At 36.4% G+C, this 19,156-nt stretch overlaps 1 protein-coding gene across 1 annotated transcript; it reads right to left on the reverse strand.

The window, feature by feature from the left end:
* Positions 1 to 1,135: 1,135 nt before the first annotated feature.
* Positions 1,136 to 18,164, reverse strand: LOC139118119 (uncharacterized). Its single transcript, XM_070681414.1, has 6 exons — positions 18,126 to 18,164; positions 13,829 to 14,046; positions 10,172 to 10,321; positions 9,361 to 9,493; positions 6,651 to 6,774; positions 1,136 to 1,289 (listed from the first exon to the last, which is right to left on the reverse strand). Exons 2-6 carry the CDS (start codon positions 13,997 to 13,999, stop codon positions 1,136 to 1,138), a joined length of 732 nt encoding a protein of 243 aa, XP_070537515.1. The 5' UTR covers positions 14,000 to 14,046; positions 18,126 to 18,164.
* Between the last annotated feature and the right edge of the window lie 992 nt (positions 18,165 to 19,156).

A 19,156-nucleotide genomic window follows, 5' to 3' on the forward strand; every position in this document is an offset into this window, starting at 1 on the left:
CCTGTATTATAGTATAATACACGTGAATTCACATGAATCCACATGGATACAGGCTTGCTGAATACAAAAAATGGATTCTTGACTGTATTCATCTGTATATGCACTCTTCAGCTAAAATACAGGCAATAATCCGTGTTAATACAGTAAGTATTATAGGGTTTTTATGCAGTGTGTATATTCGATACTTTTTCTTGTTGCGCCGAAAACCACCATTAATAATTCACTGACTAGAAGGCACTTCCTGTTGAAAATAAAAATTCAATTTTTTATTCATCGATTACAGTCCATGATTTATGACCCCATTAGCTTTATCACTCTGAAGCAAGGCCGTCATCTCTGTTAAGTCCATATTGACCTATCTGCTGTCAAACCGCAGAACAATTGTTTTATTTCTGATAGCAATAGGAGATGACATTGTAGGACGTTTGGAAAGTGGTCCTTAAAGAACCATGATCAGAATGTGGCGCTATAAATTGACAGTTTAAAGGTTTAACATTCTGCAACCTCTATTTGATAATATGGAAACTCAAAATCCAAGGTTACGTGTGTACATAGTTGTGCTATATTTAATCAACTTCACCCGAAACTCGCGCTTAAATGATTTGATGAAAAACATCAATGAAGTTTGAAGTCATGGTTAAAATCAAATTTTACAGTCGATAAATATTTTCTAGGTCAGATGAGACTAAAGTAATTTAGTGAAGGCTAATTTCATGTTCGATAAAATTTTCTGGCTCAGATGAGACACAACTGATATCCTCTTAAGGTCAAGTCTATGTACATTCTGCTATTGGTATTTCTAATAATGCTCATTAACTTTACAAAAAGTCTATGTGACATCTTGAATTATACAACGTGAAAAAATACAAGTACTTCATAGGGGTGAACACGGTTGAAATGACAGTGATCCTTAGAAAAGCTCATTGACATAATTAAAAACTTCATATTTTTACCCAAGGCATACAAAAAATTAATACGAGCGCTTGACTATTTTGAAATAGGAGAGAACGGTTCACATTAAAAGAGTTAGTTTAATAATTTTTCCTCTCCTTTTATGATTAATGCGTGTCAAGATAGAGTTCATCATCCTTTTAGGTGATTTATTTATTACCTCTGTCACTGTTTGTTTGTTTGTTTATTTGTTTGTTTGTTTGACCCCAGTCTCTGTTTCTCTGTGTCCACTTGTCGAAGGGTTATTGTCTTTCCGTTTGCCAGTGTCTGTAGGAGGCAGTCTGTCTTCTTCTTTCTTGTACCTTTCTAACCCTTCATCTATGCTTTCTCGCCATATCCTGTAAATATTTGAGCAGTGGTGGCTTTATCTTGTAATACCTACCCTCACCTTAATTAAAAACTGATGTGCCTCCATCGCTGCCGTTTTGCTGCAAGCCCTAAAATTTGTATTCTCTCCCCAAATTTGCCTACTTCCCGCCATTATAAATTGAAGCTTCCAAGAATGAATGGATGTAAAAGTTCGTTGTCTTTGTCAGTCAGCTAATCATGTACGATGGGCCCTTCGAATAATTTTCAATTTATTGGTAATTCCGGTTGCACGTGTAACTTTAGATGTTTTAGGGCAGCGTTAACGGTTGATACTTTCTTTGCATTTCAGTGATGAGCCTTATTAATGACTAGCATTAGAGCAGGGAAAGGGATAAAGTCATTTTTATGCGCTTGAAGAATTTTCAAATTCCAAGATTATAGTTCTAGAGGTTGTCAAAAGGTGTCCAGCAGATTTCTTAATTATCATAAATAGATAGATAGATAGATAGATAGATAGATAGATAGATAGATAGATAGATAGATAGATAGATAGATAGATAGATAGGTAGGTAGGTAGGTAGGTAGGTAGTAGGTAGGTAGGTAGGTAGGTAAGTAGGTAGGTAGGTAGGTAGGTAGGTAGGTAGGTAGATAGATAGACAGATAGATAGATAGATAGACAGATAGATAGATAGATAAATAGATAGATAGATAGATAAACATTTCCCTAATCGTTCAAGAAGCAGTCAAACCACATTTGGTTCTATTTAAGATCATTTTAGAGATAGGTCATAAATCATCGTAGTTATATTTGTCGCTCGAATCTGATTGGTCGATTGTCACTATTCACCGCAACTTAGGGAGTCTATTTGTATTAATCAATTATAACGGTAAGATTCAGCCACCAAATTAGATAACAGCTTCCAAGACGATGCACATCAGCCAGATCTCGCGCGAGTTTCATTCTGAAATGTGAATGCGACTCGGTCGAGAAATTTACGTTGTCTCTGCACACATTAGCATGACTGTTTTACATTCTGCATAAATATATATATATATATATATATATATATATATATATATATATATATATATATATATATATATATATATATATATATATATATATATATATATATTACAGTTTTCGCGGGACTTTTTTCTCCTCGCGTACGGCATACGCATTAGTCTGCTAAAATTGCGTAATGGCTGGATTTGAGTGCGTAATTTCACTTCCGCACTCGATTGATGAAAAAACTGACTGCAAAATACAATGTGCCGTGAATGAACCTACACTACATATTCGGATTGTACGATGTAACATTATTTTAATGAAAACAGTTTAACGAACAACTTGAACAATGTTGAAACGTAACAGTGAAGGTTATACATGCGACCGTCAAAACACATTGGGCAACCCAAAAGTTAGAGTTATGGCAGCTTATCCAGACGGTTTCTGGACGTTTCGGCACCAAGTCGTTTCGGCCCAAGACGTTTCGGCCTTTGAATTTCAGGCCCCAAGTCCGACGTTTCGGCACCGCAACCCAAGACGTTTCGGCACCGCTGAAGGCTACCTGTGGGAACTAGTGCTGGAGCGTAATGTTACAAATCAAAGTACTAAAAAGTATAGTGTCAACTAACATTCACGTACATGCTTTAATCTTTGTGAGAACATGGGAAGAGACCGTAAGAAAAAACTTCGTATCATTTTGAAATCTGTGACACAAGTTTATCGATATCAATAGCCGCCGACACGGCAAAAGTTTGAAAGCGGTGACGAAACAGCACGGCAAAATTCACACAAAATGCACATAAAGTACTGGTCAGAACGCAAAGGTCACGCTTACGAATATGACGGATCAGTCAATTACTGAATAGTTTGAAAAAAAAATCGAAACACAGATGCCGAAACGTCTTGGGTTGCAGTGCCGAAGTGACTTTGGCCGGAAATTGAGAGGCCGAAACGACTTGGGCCGAAACGACTTGGTGCCTGAACGACCAGTTACCATCCAGACACTTCTGCAGAGTTCAAAATTTATCGGATTCCGACGAGCTCTACCGATGAATCATTTTTTCACGGACTCGTAGAGCAAAGTTGAAAGAAAACAGATTTGTCTGCTTCGACGCCATGCTGCATGTGTGCTTGATCAAAATTTGGGAACAGCGAGACGCGATGATCGTGCACGGTCGGCATTTATATAATTTGTCGCAACATTTCTGTCAATCACTCACTTTCAGAAACTATCGCTCGCCTGAAAATTAGCAACGTATTCATAGGCACAGCTGACATGATAACAACCTAACGTGATAACGTGTGGACTACGATGCCGATTTTTCAGACAACGCCCAGAGAATCCGAAACTTTCCACACAACATGAGTGATTGACAGAAATGTGTTGCAACAAATTTCGTCTGGTTGTCGCCTAAGCTCAGTCGTGGGGAGTGCTTTCGGTGTTATCCTTTGCGTATAGAAAACGCATAACGATGAAAAAAATGCGTAGAGAGTCAATTTCAATGCGTAAATACGCACGATTTTTGCGTAAACGCGAACTCTGCATGATCAAGAATAATATATATATATATATATATATATAATATATATATATATATATATATATATATATATATATATATATTTATAAACAGTATATATATAAACAGTATATATATATAAACAGTATATATATATATATATATATATATATATATATATATATATATATATATATATATATATATATATATATATATATACACCACTGTATTTCATATAAACAAATCGTATGGTGAGTCATTTCAAATTTACCCTTCTCTGGCTTTGCATCATTCATATGATTGATCCTCATTACCAATAACTAATTCCTAAGTTGGTGACTTGTGTGCGAGGCCCTGTAGAATCCTGTAGGATCCTTAGGTTGAAAGGTTAGGTGATGAGTTTAGCCGTTTACTCACCATCCACGCACAACAGAATGAAAAGCCCCATCTAAGAGTCAGGACCGCCCACATTGAGCCGCCTGATCCATTGGCTCAATTGGTAGAGCAACCGAAATGTATACGGGTGTGTGGGTTCGAGTCCCGCATGGGTAACTTTTCATTCACCGCTGTAATATATATATATTATATATATATATATATATATATATATATATATATATATATATATATATATATATATATATATATAATATATATATATATATATATATATGTAAGTTATGTACAGGACGGAACGGAAACAAAAGACAGACAGACAACAACAGGATGGACGAACGTACTGACGTACAGACAGACGGACGGACGGACGGACAGAGAAAAAGAAAATGGACAGATAGGCTGACAGACAGAATACAGGTGGGGACAGAAAGTGGCAAATTACTTTTAAATCTAGGATTTTTCAGAGGCATGAAACTGAAGTCTTCTCTGTACGATAAAGTACAGCAACATTCTGGAGATTGCAATGAACCTTTAACATAATTTTGATAATGTGACCTGATCTCTATGTTTAAGATTTAAATCATGACATTTTGAGTGAAAAACAGTTCAGGCTGCTTGTTTTTCGATTCTGGTGGCTTCACCGGACCAGTTGCCATTGGTAACTATGGAAACTGGTCCGTACATCGTTCACAGGCCCACTAACTCCCCGGATGTTCCTATCCAAATCAATGCACTGATTTGCATCACATCGAGGCGTGTCGTAAGTATCTTTCATGAACCTAAATTAAACTTGTGACATACTAGAGGACTATCAATAATGAAAATTTACACATAGCGAACGAAATAACTGTGTTTCGCCTTAAACTGCCACCCCTACACGAAAGTCTTGCCGTACAAATAGGCGACAATAATGTCGACGTCCCCTAAACACGATAAACTGCTATAATGGTTTGTCAATAGTTTAAAGTGCTCAAAGGCTACTGATGTCATATAACTTAAGCCACAAGAAAATCTGAACCTCAACTGAAAGTCGCGTAATCTGATGCCACCAGTGAAAGTCGCGTAATCTTGATGCCACCAGTGAAAGTCCGCTCTTTTTGTATTGCCCTGTATGGTAGACCAAGGACTTTGAAATGTCCAGTGTTCAACATTGTGGAGAACCCATGTCATTGATGGAGCTTCCCCTAAAAGTCACATCACCTATGACAGTTGACGTACGCGTTAACATAAAAATATCACACAAACATAACAATAATTTTTCCAATATTTATTCCATTGTTGCCCTACAAACACCATATCTTTACACCTATTTCCCAGAAGTCCGTAAGGGATTGTGCGTAATATGATAGGAAATAACCATTCCTGTTAGGGTAGTAAACAAATTCGTGTCACTAAACATATTTGATATCAACTGAGCAATATATCCTTCTGGGAAATCAAATTTATATAAAAGAAGACTACATCGTGTATATATATTAAGAAAAAGTACAATTTGATGTAATTTCTGTTCATAATGGCTAAAAATAGTGTGACATTCAAGAAATTCCTACTTAAACTGTACCAGTTTAGAAGTAGTAAAACCGGAAAGGACCAGGAATCTCAAAGAAAAACATTACTACGGAATTTACAACTTAGCATTCTTTCGATTCCTCGAACGCCTGACATAACATGTAAGAAACTACAAATGCATGTTCCTTCCATACAGAACTAACATGGATTTCGGTCCAATAAATTTCATGTTTCTTGCAATATTTCTACAACTTTTGTTTTGTAAACGAAAGATTTCCTCAAAATATTCAATCAGCACAAATATTTTCCTTAACCACTTTGCCCTGTGACAACGGTAGGCCGGCAGGGGCTTGTCTTACTGACAGCAGAGATGTTCAAATTTGCGATTTTGCATTATCGGAATTTATTTTTGCATGGGGGAATGATTTCTAGGTCGTCCAGGAGTGTGTAAAGTCTGTGCATTGATAATACATATTGTATCTTTCGAGAGTGTAGTCTGGCTAATACATACATACATACATACATACATACATACATACATACATACATATATATATATATATACATATATATATATATACACATATATACAAACATATATATAAATATATATATATATATATATATATATAATATATATATATATATATATATATATATATCATATGTTAGAATATATATATCATATGTTAGAATATATATCATATGCTAGAATACCCTCCTGAAATAAATAAATAAATAAATAATGTATAAATAAATAAAAATGTAAATAAATAATGACAAAATGACAATGATGAAACATGCGTTAAAATGGCAGTGTTATAACATAAACAGTCATTATAAACCAAACTGTCTGAAAATTACCTTAGAGAAATAACCATCTGTTACGATCACCGTCGGAGATTCATTTCATTTACCAATTGCACAGCTCGTCTCAAAGACGGCCTTACAGAGGAGGTCTGGGTCCACAGTCCGCGCAGTCGGTGCCATAATCACAGCCATTGTAGCCGGCGTCAGGTCCGCCGTCGTCACATTGACCGTCACTATTCCACCAGCACGTGTTGTAACATAAGTCTGAATTGAAGAGAAAGCGAAAAAAAATACCAAACAGTTGTTCGTATCATGGTAAAGTTTAGCGTAAAGTAGCGGTATACGAAACAAACAGAGCTGCATGGTTCAAGGATGTGCAGACTTTCATCGAAGGTAGAATGCACCTCGGGGACAGATATCCAGACATTCAATAATCGCAATCATACCAATCCATAATCCTGTGACAGTAGGTCAGAATCCGTAAGACAACAGTTGTAAACACAGACACAAAACAGCACAGAACAGACAGTAGATAGACGGTACACAAACAAAGTCATACTCATGAAAGAAAGATATATGGACCTCTGGCAGAAGACCAAGATCAATGTTTACAATTCTTTACTGATCTTCCTCTCGTTGGGGGTCATTTTAAAGCTCCTAGATAGCTTTTCGAAATCCAAAAAAAAAGTATTTCCCTGTTACGTTAACACATTGATGGTGGTCAATTGTATTTCAAATATCGGTAAATATTTGGTTATTTGTTTCTCTACTACCAAACTTTGCATGGTTATTCGTGATTTCTTTTTTTGTGAGAGAATGGTTAAAAGTTTTATTGAGAAAAGTTTGACCAAAAGTGTATGTCTTTTTCTTTGAAGGCACATACTATCTGAAGTTCCACATTCACGACAACGTTAACGATGATGGTGGTCGATATGCTCCCTCTTAGCCACTACTATACGTATTAGACGTTCGCTCACGGTAGATTTTACGAAATATTTACTTCAATATGCATATGCTCATAAGCCCTTTACTCTCGCAAGGTGAATGCAGATGAATAAAGTACTGCTCGCCTTTCTCTTCCCAAGGACGATGGACGCGCTAGATATTAACTTTTTTTTACTAATACTAGCTGTCAATAATAGCTTTGCCGCTGCTATGACTTTCGAATATGCGATGGGTTTTCTACATTTCATAAAAAAACAAGACGGCTACTAAACGAAAATTTCACCTACAGATAGACTTTGTATTAAATGAAGAATTAACGCAAACGAAATTTTCTTCGCTTGGCATATATAAAAATTCTTCAAAACATCTATGACCTACGTTTCGTGATATGAAAGCATCCACAATGCAAACGTTAATGCTCGTCTTATACGGGAAGTCAAATGTAGTGGTGCTGTTTGATTTTTCTAGGGCCACTATTCCTTTGCATGTAACCATCTATATATGCGCATGTCTCTCACTGGGCTTGTATTATGTGTTTTCCTCCCCTATTCTTAGCTCTGGAGCTCAGAAGTCCACCCCGTGCTTTGTTAAGTAAGACATTTGATCAATGATACTAATATGCTTGTTTGTTTGATTTGACTTTGCTTGAAACATTGATATTCCGTTTTGATAATTATTTGATATTTAAAATTTACTTTAGTGCATGTATGGATCGCAAGTTATGAATTACCAGATTCATTATTAATTCTACACATTTAGCAACAATGTTTGATATTTTTATCGCATGAATAATAATTTAAAAACCAGTAAGAGTGTTTTAAACTTCTTCAAAAAGGAGGGAGATAAAATGATTAGTATTTATTGAATTTCTGTCAAAAGATGTCATCATGGTGTTGAGTGGTGTGATAATTCTTATCTAAACTTAAATGTTAAGAAAACTAAAGATGTGATAATATTCGGAGGCAAGAACGCAACCCTTAGACAACCATTGTTTGCAATCAAGAAGTTGAAATTGCCTCTAAGTATACCTACGTTGGTTCTAAACTGGGACATTTAAATGCGATGCTATCTTGAAGAAAGGGCAACGACGATTGCATTTTTTAAATGAAACTAGGTTGCTTCATGGTTAATGGAGAAATCTTATCCCGTTTTTTTATAAAACTAACATTAAATATGTTATTTCATTCTCCATCTGTTGGCTTCAAAATATGACAGTAAAAAAACTAAAGTTTCGTATTTATTTAAGCAGCCCGTTTGGATATCTTATACTGTGGTTGTGCTTTGTTGAATTTATTTCCAACTTAGAGCTACCTTCGAATTTAGATTTCGTGTGCTGAAGGGTCAATTTCACCTCCGTAGTTTCCCGAATGAAGCATCCCATGTTGACATTGAATTGAAAACGAAAAATCATTTATTTTTGAGTCATTGCCGTACATGCTAAAGGTCACAATGGTAACCAGGTGAGGTCCGAGAAAAAAAGTCATAGACGATAATCGTCATTTCAATACAAAATACCATCAGAGAAGAACAGAGTCGGAGATTTAAAAGTGAAGCATTGCAGACAACGTCAATTTTTGATGTTTCGTCATCTAATTTCCGAGCTTGCCACTGTAGAAATGTGCTGATCGTAGTATCTTGTCAGGTGACTGTGCTCATTAATATGCAGTCAAAATTCTGACTGAAATATTAGCCCATACCTGACCCGTTTTTTGTTAGCAGCGCAGCTAGCGATAGAAATGGGTCAGGGAACCAGACTACATGAAAGATACATGTATGACAGGCTGTCATATTCTGAAAAGAAATTTTGAGTACAGGCACCACTGTCGTATTTTCGCGGGAAAATTTAGAGATTTTGAAACGACATAAAGACGCCATTTTCGATGTAGGTTAAGTCGTGAATCTCACCGAGAGTGGGCATAACTGATGAATCGACCGCAACGTGTTGTTGATCGACTCTATTCAAATTCCACGGAGCTTTAAAAGCCAGCTGCATATCCCCATCCTCCTCCACATATTCTACTTCTTCGAGCCAACGTATCTGGTGAGTAAATGAATACATGAAAAGTTTTGTTAGTGATCTAGAATTTTTTATTTAAACTCATACTAAAGAAAGAATGGGGTGACTAATTGAGAAACATATGGAAAGACACATTCAACCGAGGATATCTTTTCTTTCGTTATAGTGATGACACTCGTTCCTACAGCGAAGAAAAATTTGTAGACATGATTGAAGTACCTTTTGCGCGCGTGACGCAAGCCTCTTAACAGACCTCCAAACTAACACAGTAAAACAGTGTGAAGGATCAATTTGAATTGCACATATGCGAAGGAATAAGAGCGGTCTCAAAACACAACCATATCTGCCTTAGGGGTAAGAATGCCTCCGCTTGAAATGTTTTGACGGTTACAACTAGCACTGCCCTTAGGATTTTGGGCACGATTATTGATAGAGTAAGTGTACCGATGACAGAGATTGCACTCATAGCACAAAGTGATACATCACATCACGATAACAGCTGTAAACTAAGCGCAGTCTAAATTACATGACACATTCGTCGGACGCAAGGAAGTGAAATGAAAACATACATATTATGGTCAACTGGCTTTTCACTCGAAATATTCTATAAGCATAGCGTAGCGTACGGTTTACATGTTCAATGCCACACAGATTAATTGTGAAAATTCTTTATGATATAGAAAAAAAGCAAGTTCTTACTTTGTTCAGAGTATCTGCAGGCACTTTAGCCGTGAAGCCTTTTAGTATATTTTTCAGTGTCTCGTGAGACTGTATATCTCCTTCTTTATCCGCAAAAAGCGATTTTATGTATTGTTTGAGTTCCTCGATTTCCTCTGGTGATAAATCGTACTGTAATAGGTAGGAAAAATGAACGTTAGAAAATTTGAGAATATTATATAGGGGAAAACGGATGAGGGCGCAGTTACTGTACTTAAGGACTTACGGACAGATCAGACAGACAGCAGGGCATAAGGTGCTAAACTTAGTAACGGAGGTAGACGAGGTTAAGAAAGCGGCGTTAGTCTAGATACATTTTGACAACCTAGTATCTGAGCATCCTCGAGTATGCTGCATGTAGATGTCAGACGATTTGGGAATTCCATACTCAAAAGTGTTACATTACAAAAGGGGAAAGGAAGGGAACCGAAACGAAAGAAACGATTTATAGCAGGAGGGAATTATACAGCACAACTGCATTTCAGCTGCTTGACGTCTATATCCTCAATGGGTCAAAGTTGTTCTCATAAACGTTGTTGATAGGTCACAATAAAAAGGCAAATGTCTGATGAAGAGGTTTGATGACACTCAAGTGAAGTGGGTCCCGGTGGAAACGAAGATACTACATGTTCTATGGCATAGATGATGAGAGTGTTTCCCAAAAGCTGTCTATTTTGAAGAATGTGAAAAATCACCCACACACCCATTGACTACTTCAAATTCCTAAATTATTTATCTACTGTTTTTTCAGGACCTAGTTCTTTCTTTCAGACCTTTTTAATCTGTTTCTGTAGCTTCATTTTTCTTTCATCAAAGAAAATAATGAACAACTGTTGTTTCAGCTGTTAAAGTTGTCCACTATGGAGGTATCATGGCTTGAAAGGAGCTATAGGGAAGTTCACGTCCGCTGTCGCTTGAATATGTGGTCGGATTTTTTCAGGGAAAAGGGAATGAAAATTTTCCTAACCTGTGGCTCACCAAAAGAGACTCAGTAAGGAAACTGGCAATTATGAAAATATTCTGTTGTTGAAATATCACCCATCACATGAGGAAGTCTGAAACTTAGAATTGTGTAATCGCCTGGAAAATATTAAACAATGGATTACAGGCATGTCCGCTATCAAGAGGTACATTCAGATGTAGGAAACAATTGAGCGGAATGCATATGATGGAAACAAGGACTGATTTTCTTCTTTTTGCACATGCACACATCATACAAAGTGTTCTGACATGACCAGGACTTTACTGTACTAATCGTCACTTTCTCACTGGAGTACAAGTAAGGACCGAAGTATCTGACAAAAACTTTGTGCGACCTCACATCGGAAGTCATCAATAAAATTCTACGGGGAACACGATCATTTTGGCGCCTTTCAGTTCCACAGGTAAACGGTGATACAAGAATATGAATTTCCATAGATACCTGCTGCCTCATCTCGTTTATATGTCTAAATCTGGTTGACGGATCTGTTTACTCGTTGGAATATCACTTAAATGCGAGCAAACATTGTAATTTAAATTATGCATCTACACTAGTTTTGTCCCCTACGGAAGCGCATTCGTGCCACATTTGTAGGAAGACCAAATTCTGTTAATTACGAGATGTTGATTCTCGTAATTACGAGATTTTGATTCTTGTAATTACGAGATTTTGATTCTCGACATCACTTTTCTAGTTATATTTCAGCTCAGCGAATAATATTTGCGAGGGCTCTTTTGGGGGTTGTCTTATTGAACACTTCTGTTAACCTCTATTTTTGTTCTAAGTTTGTTCTTTGTTCCAAGTTTGTTCATTCATTTATTCATCTACGAGTTTATTATAATTGCTACCGCATCTTATAAATCAAGATAGCATCATATCTGAAAACAACATATTCTCGTTGAACAATAACCAACAATATGTATGGTAAAGTTATAGCATTAAAGAGCTCAAATTATAGAAAAACTGAATCATTATGGATTAAGTGTCATAACTTAGAGAAGCAAGGCTTATAGTTACGAGAATTAAAAATCGTCATTACGAGGTTTAATTCTCGTTATACCACTCTCCGCCTCGTGCCCATTGTTTTAACCATGCTCTCAAATTTCCATAACCGAATATTTTATTATATACCTCCTGGCTTTCTTTTGTTTAAAAAGTGTCCGATTTACAAGTTCTTTTGTTTAAAAGTGTCCGATTTACTGGTAAATCGGACAGTTCTTTTGTTAAAAACTGTCCGGTTTACTAGTAAATCGGACACTTTTAAACAAAAGAACTTGTAAATGGACACTTTTGAAACAAAAGAAAGTCACGTGGCGACGAGTAAAAAAAACCCAAACAAATGCGAGACATTAACCAGAAGAAATTTATTTCACCATCAAGTACAGAGTAAAGACACTTTAAAAGAATCACCGGACTGAATTAAGTTTGCACGACTGTACATCTCAAAATCAATTACGGTCACCGTGAAATAACGATATGATTGCAAATATCACTTCTGTGTTAAGGTTATTGTTATCACGATCATTCGAATCTGAAATTTAAGACTTCAAAGTCAGTTGTCAAACACTGAATGTGGAGATTTCAGTCGCCTTTGGTAAAGTTAAATTTAGCTACAGGCAAACACACACGCAGTAGCACAGTCATTGTGGATCTAGACATAGTTTTTTTGTACTTGCAGTTTCTGTTGCGCCTTTCTCTGACGTGGCTGTGTAGCTTGGTCTTCCGATTGTGGACGTTAGCACTTGCGTGACAGGGGGACTTTTCTTTTTCATCTTTGGCTTTGTTAGTGAAGTGCACCGGATACAGCTTTCATTTGTACTTCATCCGCCATATCGAAATACGCAGAGCGACTCGACAATTGCGTGTATGCTGCTCAAAGTTTTCGACTCAAATGAGCAAAGGGTGACTCTAACGTCGGTCTGCAAACACCTTTTCACTTCATTCAACCAACAAACATAATTCATACAATTCAAACATAATTCATACAATCAAATCAAACCAGGTGCTCAACCACGCCATCGCACTACAATAGCAACACATGTCAACTTTGTTTTATCCAATCATGGGTTATTTTTTATACTTTCGTTCAACAAGGTGTCAAAACGCGTCAACGTTTTCCTGCCAAAGTTTCAACTTGCACTGCACTAAAATTACAAATGAAAACATTCGGCGTGCAAACAAGGCTCTAAAACTCGGCAAAGTCGTGGTATAACACGGTAAGCGAACTCGTAGTCGGCGGTTTACGGAATTTAACGGTACAGTTTGCCATAAAACTCCTCGGCCCTGCGGGCCTCGGAGTTTACTGCCAAACTGTACCGTTAAATTCCATAAACCGCCTCCTACTCGTCCGTTTACCTATAGTAATAACGAGTTTTTAATTCTCGTAATTACGAGTTTTTAATTCTCGTAATTACGAGATTAATTCTCTATAAAATAAAATCTCGTAATAACGAGAATCAAAATCAAAATTTTTTTGTTCTTACAAAATGGCATAGATGCGCTTCCGTAGGTTCCCTACCCCATTTATACTGCTCGCTGCGCTGCTGCCTTTCGTGTGTGTAGCACTAGCAGCCTTAGACAGGGTCAGGGAACCAGACTACATCTATACTCGCGGTCTTATGGTAAAATCACAGGAGAAACATCACAAACTTATTTACCATGCGATAGAAGCCGTTCACATCGGGTGGATTATAAAACGGATGCTCGTTTGTTGCATGGTACAGTGGTGTCTCGGTGTCTCGTTTCCCGCGCAACACTGTAGTCTCGACCAAGGCTAGCGCGAGATATAAGGTCGTGAAAAAAATCCATCGTCTACTCACAGTCACCATGTTTATGATGGTTGATTCCAAATCAAAATGTCTTGATCGCAGAATATCTGAATATGAAAGAAATACACATTTAAAACAATATCCGATTTGAGGGCTACTTCCGTTAAAATTAAAATTGTATCAGTCTAAACGAAGATGAGACCAATAAAGCGATAAACAAGTGTTTGGTAGTTATTATTGTAAATTAATATAATTGATGCAATGCAATATGTCTCTTTTCGGACCGATATTATAATGCAATAGGGTTTAACCAGTAGCTTCGGAAGGTTTTCTAAAGTCCGCCGCAGAAAATTTGGATTTGTAACTAATTGCTGAAATGCGCGCTAGATATTGACGTACTTGAAAATACTTGCCAACTCACATACACGATCCCTCAGACAGGAGACACTACAAAAATTTTTGTGATCAGTTTATTGATTTCCATTTTCACAGATCACGGTTCGAGCGCCTGTGATAATAACACTCCGGTCGGGAGCCGTCATATGATTTAAGAAAGCGTGCACAAAGGACTGTGGGATCGGCCGAAAATAATTCGAGCAAACACATATAATTAATTCGCCCAAACACATATAATTAATTCGAGCAAACACATATAATTAATTCGCCCAAACACATATAATTAATTCGAGCGAACACATATAATTAATTCGCTCAAACACATAATTAATTCGAGGGAACACACTTAATTACTTCGACCGAACACAAAATTAATTCAAGACACTAGTAGAAATTAATTTTAGTACATATTAAATTAATTGCAGCACGTGAAAATATTTTGAACCCAAAATTAATTGAAGGAATTAATATATTAAATCTAGACTACATAAAATTAATTCCGGCACATAAAAACATATCAATAATTTTAAATGTTAGCAAAATTAATTCTAGACTACATAAAATGAATTACAGCAAAGATAAGCAGAAATAATCAATTGGAACACATAAAATTAATTCGGCATGACTACATAAAATTAATTAAAGCATATAAAAATTAATTAAAAGAAACATACAATTAGTTCGAGGTGCGAGTAAATTAATTCCAGTTTACATAAAATTAATCCTAATATACTAAAATTAATAAAACATCATTTTGACCAGAACGGGCCCCCATATAGGTACAGTGTCTTGGCCATAAAATGGAAATTTTCAAATATTTCAAGGTCGCATACATTCAGCTCCTTTCTGTTGACATCGCCTTTAAACATACCAGAGGGATTAAACCGGGTTTTAGGGGTCTTTGTTCTAGATTTTGGGTACGCACGACCACTGCAAGTGAAAACATCGGAAACTAGCACTCTCGGCGCAAAAAATTGCGTTGATAACTCGGAACTCAAGTCAAGTGGAAAATGGCCATTTCAGTAGAATTTCTGCTGAATCACAGTAGCCGACAGGGCGATTTCATTTTGTGCTAAAAAGGAATGCTTGAACCACGTCTGCGTGGCCCACTGATTTGGATTGTTCGCATGTACCAATACAGGGATTCCCAAACGGAAAGATGGCTTACGCCGTGCTGTTTTAGTAAAGTGAGTACAGTTAAGGTCAGATTGGAGTGTTCCGGTACGAATCAACAGTCCTCGGAACTAAGAATAAGTGGTAGTAGGAACTAAGACTATACGGAAATTGTAGCAATGAGTGAGAGCGGCGGAAAGTTACACTGTGATTGGAACTCACGAGTAGCATGGAGTCAGTATGATTAAGTCGACGTGAAGCTTAAATGCTTAATCTCTATTTGTGTTTCACTACATTGGGAGGTATTGTTCCGGCGTTTGCCAATTCTCAAATTTGGAAGCGATTGATTGCTTGATTGATGGGTTACCACTTATATTATTCGCGCCAATATCAAACGGTGGACCATCGTATTTTGCATTGCTTCGATTGGCATTAATTGTTCTCAATTTTATATTTGTGTAAACCATCGATTTCAATCAAACAAAAGCCAGGCTTCAGAGGCCATCCTTAACGTTTGTGTAACGCATGAGTGGATTTGAGAAAGACATACGCCCCGTAAAGTGCCCCATCTCTCTATCTCGAATACGATGTATAACGTCTAGCTAATATCAGTATGGGTTTGTATTTTTTTCTAATAACTTAAATGATACACAAGCATGTCTAGACTTGTGTATCTATTAACCCTCAATTAAACGTCCGAAACACCTGCACGGTTATAGCCCAAGGTCTGTGCTCAGCTGACCAGCTGGCATGATAAGTAATAGTTTGTCAATTGTAATAATTCAAGGCCTGTATCGATTTGTAAAAGGTTTAGACTTGTGCATATAAAAAAATCTAAGCATTATTCTCTATTTCACAAAACACCAGCTCATTTATTTATGTTTTATTGGCATATATATCGTTACCGAGTAGTTTCTGTGGCAGTAATGAGAGCCGAGAAGTTTACCAACAAATCATTAATGCATTTTTTTATATTATCACTGAGAGGTGTTGTTATCGTAAACGAGATATTTACATTGTGTAAAACAGTAGCCATGTTAAAAGTATGACAATTAATAAGAATGCTGTAGTGCAATGAAGGTTCAATGTAAATTTCTTACATCACTTAGATTTGATGACAAGTGTGGGAAGTGAAGTGTACGAAGTGGTTCTTTTTATGCATTGCCAATTTTTATGCAACATTATCTGGGTTATGATTTGTTGACAAAGCCTCGCCCAATACGCAGTCACATATACGACATCTATTATATCACGAACGTACACGCATGACTCTTCATTGCAACGTACTTCAGTCATCCACTTCACATAATCAATCCTTGGAGCTACATTGTCCTTTTCAGGCCAAAATGAAAATGACTGTACTCAGCTTCGTCTACTTTACAATCGCGAAATCTGTTCACACTTTCCGTGCTCTCTCGACGGAACTTAATTCATTTCCGGTATATTTATAGGTCACATACTTATAAACTTCCCTTCGTGAATGTGTCACGGTGTCGATCGGCACTATAAGGACGCCATGGTTGTATTTTTGCATGCCAAACAAGCTGGATTTTACGTTTATGTGTAGTTTTCTTAACTTCTGTTCCGACATCAAAAAATCACGAACTTACCGTGTACCGCGTATCACGCATATATTGCTCTGACAGTCCAAATATTTTTAACTTTTCTCGCACTTCCTTGATTGGCTTCTCTTTAAAGTAATTACTGTTTTTATGCGACTTGGCACCGATATTGGATGAGGACACAATGCCTCCACACTCCCTTTATTTTCTTGACCTCAGATAAACTTCATAGCGTGACTATGGGACAAAGTCGTGGTGAAAATGTTACAGAAAAGTACTTCAAACAGAGAATTTCGGCTTCACTTTGTTATCATTAAAATGAAAATGGATGATCAAGCCAGTGAAATTATTTGAACTCGAGTCATTTAACGATCTGAAATTCAAAATCACTAGCATTCTCTAAGTTAGTCAACGAGAAAAAAATAACAAAACACAACGAAAGCCTATAATTTAAATAATAGGTTTCAAAATAGGTCGAACTGCGTTGAAGACAAACGAAATATATTGGACGCTTGAGAGTCTGCAAAGCGTTCTGGAAAGGAATTCGTCCTGAAATCTTTAAAGCAGCGGATTAGCTTATGATATACTTCTAAGTGTTGATATCCACGGTGAATTTGTTGCCGAAGCGAAATTTCGTTCCAGTACAAATCGAGCGCCATCGACAAAGAATGCTGTGAACAGTGACCGGATAATATCAAACATCCAATTCGATTTTCGTCCAACAGTAAATTGGCATAAACCTCTGATATCGGCTTCTATTGCTGAAAGGAAAATCGCACGAATATCTTGTTTGGCATAATTACTTCTTCAATGTATATTGATAATAAACTGCACATAAAACATAATAATTTAAATTTCTAACATCTCCGTTGATTCTACGTCGCCTTTGCATATGATCCCAAGGTAGACATATGGAATTCGTGAAAGTTTAACCAATCAGAGATTTGGACAAAATGCGGAGAATAGTTACAGATCAGTCCAAATATAGAACAGTATAGGTGCAAAAAAACTACAGCTTTTTAAAGTAGTAACCAACATTAAAGATAATCTTGAATACCAGTAAAAAGGTTAGTATGAACTTTAGACACACTATGAGCAGCATTTATCTACCTTACCTTTGTAGTATTCAAAGGTTTGTCAGCAGCAGCGTTGTCTGTGGTCTTATGACGAGTTATTCCACCAGAGTGGGTCTTATATATCAAAAAGGAGAGACCATCGACCAATACAAAATCATTCTATTATTCTATTCTGTGCCTTTTCTATTGGTTGGATAGTTTCACCTGTAACTTGTAGAGCCGAAGATGGAAAGAGGAAATAATTTGAAACTGACATTTAAATGATAGTGTTACATGATCGGTGGTGACAAGATGAAATCGGTTTTGAATGTGGCAAAAACTTACTGCTATTTTTGTAGTATTTCTGCATTATCAATATTAAACATTTACCAGCACAGTATGATGTTACTGTATGCGAGGACAAAATTGGATTCGTTTCAATGCTAACAGTTTCATCGTATTACAAGCATATGCCACAAAATTATTATTAGAGCTAGTGGTATTTGCATTCTTAGAAACATTGATATGCATCAATCTGTTCAAACTCCCGTCATGGAGGAAAGTTTGGGCAAAAGTTTAAGTCTTTCACTTTCAATGCGCATATTAAATAAATTTGGCCTTCGAAACGAAATCAAGACACCTAAAAATCATTTCAAATTTATCGAGATAATTTTTCCGATAGAAAGATCCATTACCAAGGAACTATACTCATCGCAAGTAAATGTTTAAAAAAAATGTACACATTAACAATACAGTATTTTTACAGATGTATACCTAACGTGTCATCAATAAAACACAATAAAAGCATTTTAAAAGTCTTCAGCATATGGTAACTCTAATAAATTTATCAATAATGATATTTATATTTAAAGCAATATTGGAAAGCGTTATCATTCAACATACTCTGTGCATAAAATCCTATTGTCCGATCTGAGTTGCATATCCAATCATGTATCAATGATTACGCCTTATTATTACAAACAGCATTAGCGTAAGAGTTTTATAACATTTTTATGATGTTTATTGATGGTGTTTAAATTTTACATTTTTAAAAAGCTGCGTCCAAGTAAATATCAATGATAATATCACTT

The sequence above is a fragment of the Ptychodera flava genome, chromosome 19, assembly GCF_041260155.1.
Source record: "Ptychodera flava strain L36383 chromosome 19, AS_Pfla_20210202, whole genome shotgun sequence".
NCBI lineage: Eukaryota > Metazoa > Hemichordata > Enteropneusta > Ptychoderidae > Ptychodera > Ptychodera flava.